The following is an 8,410-nucleotide window of genomic DNA, read 5'->3' on the forward strand; positions in this document are numbered from 1 at the left end:
GAGAGAGAGACGAGCGAGATCCGAGAGCTAGTAAACGTTAGTTTTGGTAGATCTTTGCTATACGAGCCATACACAAGATCTAGAGTCCATAAGCAAGCTAACCGAGATCGAAGAACGCATAAAGGTAAGCCGTTTTACCTTAAAAGTTTACATTTTATAAACGTTTAGTCTTAAAACTTAGAACGAGAATAGATCGGGTGTAAATGAAACGTAAAGTTTGGAACTTGATGCTAAAAACGAACTTAATGGGCCTGCAAACTGGTGTGGCTCGTTTAAGATAAACCTTAGAACCAATATTGAACGTTTTGAGCCTAAAGACTCAAACTTTATGTCTTTTCGGGCCAAGTTTTACCCAAACAAGACCATTGGAATGATCACGGGTTCGGTTAACATCATATCCAGGAATTTCTCGGTAAAACGATGATGATTTTGGGGATTAAGGACGAGCAGTGGCGGCTGCTGAACAACTTCGCCTACAAGCGAACTTCGCCTGCAAGCAAGTTCGCCTAACTGGTTAACTTCGCTGCTGTATAAGTTCGTTGATGTTAACTTCGCCAGTAGCTAAGTTCGCTGATGTTAACTTCACTACATGCTAAGTTCGCTTGTATATGACTTCGCTTGTATATAAGTTCGCTAAATGTTAAATTCGCTTAATATTAAGTTCGCCAAAAGTTAAGTTCGCTGAAAAATAAATTCAAAACCTAATGGAAAATGTGTTTAGATAGTTAAGGTAAATAAAATTTTTCCAAGCTGACCTGACAGCTCGACCCCAGCCAGGGGCTCTGCCCCTTAGACCCTGCTAGGTACTGCCGCCCCTAGACCCCGTAGCAGGGGCGCTGCCCCCGGACCCCCTTTCGTTGTGGGTAATAACTAAGACTAGAAAGATGATATGAGTAGTGATAGTTAATTGATACATGTAAATATCATAGCTGGATCTTGATCAGTAACAACCACCTTCGGGCAATACCGAAAGAATCAAGAAAAACTTTCAAAAGCCATGAATAAGATTCAATAGATTCATATGATAACAATGCAGCACCAACTGTAACATGTCGACAACGATTATCAATGGCAGTAAATGGTACAAAAACCATATTGTACCTGTAAAAACAAATTTATAGGAAACGAATTAAAAAAATATATGTAAAAATTTAAAAAATTAAAAAAAAACAAATGTAGTAAATTGAAATACTTGTTGGTCTTGAATGTGGCATCAAATGATATAATATCTCCAAAAGCCAAATAATTTTTCTTTGAAATCTCATCAGCCCAAAACAAACGATCAAAGTCATCATTAGTATTAACAGTATACTCAAACGAATAGCCATCACAACAGTTTTTGTTCCCACTTAATCTTTGTACAATCATTTCAGCATCATACTCACCAATATAACAAGTTAAACTTTGTTTTAAATTCTGACAATCGTCTTTTGTAGCCCCAACTTCCTCAAATCCTCCATACTTTGTCCTCATAATATTAAACACCTTAACAGGGCCCAAATTCAATGTTGACATCTCATATATAATATCTTGTTGTACATGAGTCAACTTTCTATTTAATCGAGCAAATTGCATATCATTTGCATCCACCATTTCATGATTATGTCATTCGACAAAATCATTTATTTCAAACCTCAAACCGTCATCAAATTTTAGAAAAATTTGAGCTCGACAACCACACCGAATTGTTGGTCTCTTCCTTCCTTTATAATACGGTCTATTGGAACCATCTTTTTCAGCCATAAAATCATAACTGTTTGCAGGTTTATGACCTTCTTTCGAACAAGTAAAATATTTAGACTTTAATAAACCGTCATTCATGTACGAACCTCCTTTACGAACACAAAAACCAGCTTTCTCTGCATATTCACAATAGAAATCATATGCATGATCAACAGATTCAAAAACCATTCCTTTTACATATTTACAAGATGCATTAACTTCCAGTATAACAAGATCTGATGAAGGTTTCAATAACAAAAGCAATTTAAGTCATAAAAAATAACCATTTCTGATAACACGATCTACTAATACGTTATGTTAACACGTTTTGAACAAAAATCAAACATTGATATTTAACACGTTTCAATTCGACTTAACCTAATACAAAACTACATTTAAGTGGTTTAACATATCAAATAAATGCCCCTAAAAGAACATCTAATTACAGTTTACAAAATACCTACGAAAATAGATATAATTAAAATCTAATCAACATTAAAATAAATTAACAAAATTAAAAACATCAGAGTAGATTATTAATTAATACGTTCTAATATGTTCTAACCGAATTATAATTACTAGCCAACTATACGTTCTAATACGTTCTAAGAAAAAAAAACACAATAGTCCTATCCACGCTTTGCTATTAAAACACATAATTTGAAGTCTAATCGAATCACAATTAGTTTCACAACTATAGAACACAATATCGATCATAAATTTAACAGAAAAATAACCTAAAAGTCGAAAAAATTAATTTATCAATCGATTAAACCTACAGTATACAGCTAAATAAATAAAAATTAATTAGAATTAAACCTAGAATTACTTACTTCGATGATCGTAATACATGAGGTTAAAATCAACGAAGGCCGTCAAAGTTAATCGAATAAGAAAAATCACCAATTCTTAAGCAGTCTTGGATACGTGATCAAATAGAATAAAACAGGGTATATGAAAAACAGTTTAATATACTGGCGCGATTAACTTTTAAAAGTAATGCAAAAAGACAAAAACACCCTTCTGTTAACTTACGTGATCAAATTAATCAAATTGGTAATCGACGATAGGAACCCTCGCGTACGTAATGTACGATAACCAATTTTGTATTGGATCCTTTATCTATATATATATATATGGGTGAGATCAAGAGAGAACTCTTTTTAAAGAGAGAACTAGAGAACTGTACTATAACTATTAATTTTACTAGATAAATGGCTAAAATATAAGGAAGGGGGAAAAATTTTTTAAAATGTGGGATGTTTTTAATGAAGAAGGGTAAATTTGGAAGATGCATAAACAACAATTGGTCTTTTATTCTCTGCTCATTCACTCATCGTTCACACCAACAAACCTAGGGTTTTTTACATTCTTCCAATTGACCATCTATCTCATCCAATCGACTATGAATTCAAGCAGAAACACGGAGAACACTATTAGGTAAGCATTCATATTATTCAATTTCACACATTATCAAACATTAATTAGGCGTATTACACTGAAATCGTGTTCAACCATCTCTGTTTTTATGTATTCTGGTTAATTATGCGTTAATTGAAGAACATAAGATATTTGTTCGTTGTTTAAGCGTGTGTTACGGAATTTAGGGGTTATTGGAAACAAGTGGTGAGTTAGTAGCGGAATTAGGCGGAGATTTTGGTTTGTTAATTTTTTTTTGTGAGTTTTCATGTAGATCTTACTTGATGCGGTTATTTGTTTGTGTTCTGTGATGTTTATCTGTTTGAGATATGGTTTTTATGCTAGGTTTGATTGATTAGATTAGTGATTGGATTAATTTATGAGGATTACTAGCTTGAAATTGATAATTAGTTATCGTGTAATGGTTTTTACATCCGATTTCGATACTCATGTGGATTTATTAACGATGTAATTTGGGATGGAATTGTTTATTAGTTTCATTTATTTTGTATACCAGCTAATATGATAAGGGCGAGGAGTATAAGTCTGGCCGTATGTAGTACGTGTGAGCAACGAACGAATATTAGCTAATTCAGAAACACTATTATAATCATCTATTTGTCTAAATCTTCGGGGAAGTCAAACATACATCAGAAGAAAAATAACGAGTAAACATTTGTAATGTTCAATGTAACACATTGTGTCATCGTTTAGGCTTATTATGCACCCAATTGAGCATAAATAGAGCTATCACATTCACGGTTTTGGTGTATTGCATATATGGAATACGTATGTATTACATATATTCATACCATCATATTACATGTATAAACATTATTAATATATATCGTAATACAATAGCATAAATGTATTAAATATATGTAACACATATGTATTACGTATATGCATTAATACTGATTGTATGACGTAAATGCATTACTGATGCATTGCGTATATGCATTAATACTGATTATATTACGTATCTGCATTACTGGTGCATTACGTATATGTAGTACTAATGTATTACACATATACGTCATGTATATGCGTATTTGGTTTATTATATATATGCAATACATATGTATTACATATATGCATTACTGATGTATTGCGTATAGAAATTTACTGTCGGCTTTAATTTTAACTAGGTGATGAAGAGCATAGAGCAAAGAAGGTATCAAGAAGAAAGAAAAATGGTGCTAGGAAAAATTATGTGTTACAAAAACCAAAAGCGAGAGAAAGAATACATAGTTTGGAACACGTTGTCAAAGAAACAACGAGATGTTATTCGAAGCTTAAGAGTTGGAATTGTTAGTGTCAAGACGATATGAATGAATATTTTAGTACTTTAATACGATGGTATTAACTATTGTATGAAGGCATGTGCGCAATATTTTACGCGTATTTATTGTGAATGTTGTAAAACAAATTTTGAATTAAACATGTATGTTATGTTCATTAAGAAGGCACTATACTAAGTATACATATACGTTACCTGGTGGTTGGTTTCAGTTCAATTTATCGATGTCGGACTATATCATAAAGACTTTTATTTAAAACGAGTCATATTGGATTGGGCGAATCTCATGTTTGTAGTAGTGGTTATAGAGAATATGCAATAACGAATTTAATAAAGTTCTAACTTTCAAGTCAAAAGAATTGTAGAAAGTGACATAAACATAGGAAATAATTAAGTGTTTTCACACAAGATTACAAAGATGGTTTACATAATTAAAAAACAAAAACAACTCGGATGACCACATGCATCACCATTTCCAGAAAACATTTGAACCAAGCTTGAACATGTGCTTCCTTTTGGACTCCAACTCTATATCATCTTATATGAATGACACTTTCTAGCTGCATTATAAAATTAACACAATAATGTTATACTTAGATGAAAATAATAGTAGTTAACATATATTGCACATGTGTAATATATATGTGTAAAATAGGTAATGTAATAGTGATGCTGATGCAGTATATTACACATGTGCATTATCATTTATTAGAAAACTAATAATAAACGATTAGCAGCAACACAATAATATAGTTGTAACATGACACAATAGCATACATGTAATGCGTGCGATCAAAAATATGTTAATTGCATACGTTATATTACATATATGTAATACTTAACATTATATTACATATATGTATTATAAAATAAGATTTTACCATCTTACCAAAATCAACCGATTGCAATAGTATACTATTAGAATTGCTACATAGTGAACCAATATCACCATATGAACTCAGTTAGGCATTTCGATTAAATAAATTATGTTTATATAACTGGTAGAAACCATTTATAACGCCTAATTTTTGAATTACAATGACAATGCTGCTTGTATAACTTTAAGACAAAGCAACACCTAATGGATTTAACATTGAAATGAATGTAAAATAGTTTTCAAGGACCTACATGTAAAGAAGGTAACAGTCGGATTATAACTACCTGAAATCGACATGATAAATGATTAAAATAATTTAGGGTTCAAATTAACTTATTTGTCACGAACTGCGATTTGCATATATGGTTGAAATTGAATCAAAAAATTGAAGCGGTATATGCATTAGATGTAGGCATACTTTCATATAATTCCACTTGTGATATATATATATATATATACACACACACACACACATAAAACATGAATATAAGCTCTACAACAGCCCAAAAATGCTATTAATTTAACTGCAAATGAATCAAATCTCCATTATTATATCGACCTAGGTTCCACAATATCATAAATTATTAGATCTAAACCTAAATTAGATCAAAGGTGATCATTCCAGTGTATAACATAACCTAATTGTGGCAACTAAACACTCGTACCTAAAATCATAAACCAGTCAAATCAAATTCTGAATCTAGGAAAGCCAAACTTGAAATCAAATTAGGTTTTTACTCTTGGGCACTCTGATCAAACAAATTGGGTTTTTACTCAATTAGTACAAGTTTATGACCTAGAATCGGTTGGGCACTATGATCAACCAAATTAGGACTTATGTAATTTTTATTAGAAGCAATACCTAATCAATTGTAAAGTAACACATCTGTATATCAATAAAAAGCACAGATGTGAAATAAAAAGTAACAGTACGATCATATATACATGAAATTGATATGTTAAATGAATGAAATAATCGATGATTGGGGTTCAGAACTAACTAATTTGTATTGATTTACGATTTGTAGCTATTAATTTCTCATTAATGGAGGTTTGTGTTGAGATCATTGAACAGGGGAAGCTGGTGGTGAGTTCTTCAGATATGAAGACGGTGCACACAAAGAGTTTATGTTGGGAAACAATTTACAAATATTAGCATATAGTTAGGAGTTCTTTAGTTTCCTCTCTAAATAAGAGTTCTTTCTTGATCCTTTCTTTATATACATATATATTTATATATATAGATATATATAATAAGTAAAGGTTTTTTATAAATGTTAAAGATTTAAAAAGTTTTTGGTTATTTAGTTTATTTAAAATACATATTAAGCCTTATAATTTTACATAATTATTAAGTACTTTTTAAAAGATTCTAGTTTTATATAATATTATTTACAATACAAATTTAAAAGATATCTTTATTAATAATAAATATATACTAAACATATTTTTAGTTTGAAGTAAGCATTTAAAGTAAATCTTTCTATATAAACTATAGAGTATTATAAATATTTATTTACGTATCTTTAAGTATTTTTTTATAATTAAATTATATTATATTATTTATGATTAAACTTTGATAGCAAAATTAATAAAAAACTAACAGATCTATAAATGAGTATTAATAATATATAACTTAATAAAATAATAAATTACCGTTAGACTCTCGAATCATATTCGTCAACTTCGTATATTTATTTTCCACATTTACTTTCATTATTAGGCCTTATCGTCAACACGTGGTCACCACTTTCATTCTTATTATTATCTTACTAATTCCGTTTGCTCGTCTACTAATGTGAGCAATCACTCTCCTCTTTACTTATTTTAGATCCTTTTGGGGACATATGCGCATTTACAGTATTTATCTATTATCTATTAGTAAAAAACCGCAACTATTTAATCCTTGTGTGCATATCATTTTATGCCTAACTTGCTATTTGATTACTTGCTTTATTTGAACACATTTTGGTGAAGTTCCTCATTTATAGTATGATCATATGACTAGCTTCGGCAACCGATATCCATTTTTATGGCAACGATTTAGTCCTTGCTTGGTAACCAATGTCCATTTATATGGAATTGGTTGAGCCCTTTCTTTATGGTTTGATTGATTGTTTATGTGATATGGCTTAACTGTTTATTCTCAAAGGTACAGTTTGCATCTTTATTTATTTATTACATATTATTATTGTTGTGACTTAAACTGGTGTTTTACTCACTCAACATGTGTTGTTGACAAACCTTTTTATTTTTTAAACTGGTGTTTTACTCACTCAACTTGTGTTGTTGACAAACCTTTTTATTTTATACGCATATATAGGTTATTGTTTAAACTAGTTGCAATTTGGTGAAGACTTAGTTAAGAATTTAAGTTAGAAAACTTTTAATCAAGATCATTTGTGATATATATTGTATTGTTGTATGATTATGGATTTTGTACTTTGTACTTGAATTATTTGAATCATTTAATCAAATTATATAAGTATTGTCACTTTTAAATATTGGATAATAGTACCTTTAGAGCTGTGAGCAATCAGCTTATACCCCAGCATTTCCGCCTTAGATTGGAGTGTGACAATAGTGATGAACGAGCACCAATAATATAGGTGCCAATAATTCTTGTCTTATAACTCCTACATTCTCTTTACACACTATCCCCTCACATGTACATACCTATAGATGATAATGGTGAATCCAACACTACTTGAGCGTCAAAGAGTGGTCTAGAAACTCCGACCTCTAACCATTCTAATGAATTATATATGTTTTGTATATATGAGACGAGCCGTAGAAGACAAGGTGTGGTTGCGCTCATCTTCATCATCGGATCACACTAACTCGAATCCAACGCGAATCGATCTTTGTTTCTTCAATAACTAATTATTATTATTATTATTATTATTATTATTATTATTATTGGAATAACAAATAAAAGGCGTTTTAAAGTAAAAATGAAATTGGACCAAAAAAGCCCAATAGCCCAGCAACAAACCCATCATCATCGCATCGGGATGAAACGGCAAATCCGTACCCTCGATGAAAACCTAACCTAACCTGCTATCAAAATCAAAATCAAAATCAATTGGAAT

The 8,410-nt window shown here is 30.7% G+C and overlaps 1 protein-coding gene across 1 annotated transcript; it reads right to left on the reverse strand.

Moving 5' to 3' along the window:
* Positions 1-923: 923 nt before the first annotated feature.
* LOC143582213 (protein FAR1-RELATED SEQUENCE 5-like) lies at positions 924-1,593 on the reverse strand. The gene is made up of 2 exons (XM_077064832.1): positions 1,193-1,593; positions 924-1,101 (listed from the first exon to the last, which is right to left on the reverse strand). Exons 1-2 carry the CDS (start codon positions 1,591-1,593, stop codon positions 924-926), a joined length of 579 nt encoding a protein of 192 aa, XP_076920947.1.
* Positions 1,594-8,410: the final 6,817 nt, after the last annotated feature.

The sequence above is a fragment of the Bidens hawaiensis genome, unplaced genomic scaffold, assembly GCF_021521415.1.
Source record: "Bidens hawaiensis isolate Kalapana, Puna unplaced genomic scaffold, B.hawaiensis_p1.1 tig00031497_1, whole genome shotgun sequence".
NCBI lineage: Eukaryota > Viridiplantae > Streptophyta > Magnoliopsida > Asterales > Asteraceae > Bidens > Bidens hawaiensis.

Excerpts from the sequence above, each read along its gene's own strand:
- LOC143582213 (XM_077064832.1), bottom strand. The coding sequence starts at position 1,593 with ATGGTGGATGCAAATGATATGCAATTTGCTCGATTAAATAGAAAGTTG. Across the intron at positions 1,102-1,192 it reads GCCACATTCAAGACCAACAA|GTACAATATGGTTTTTGTAC; the intron begins GTATTTCAATTT and ends TTGTTTTTACAG.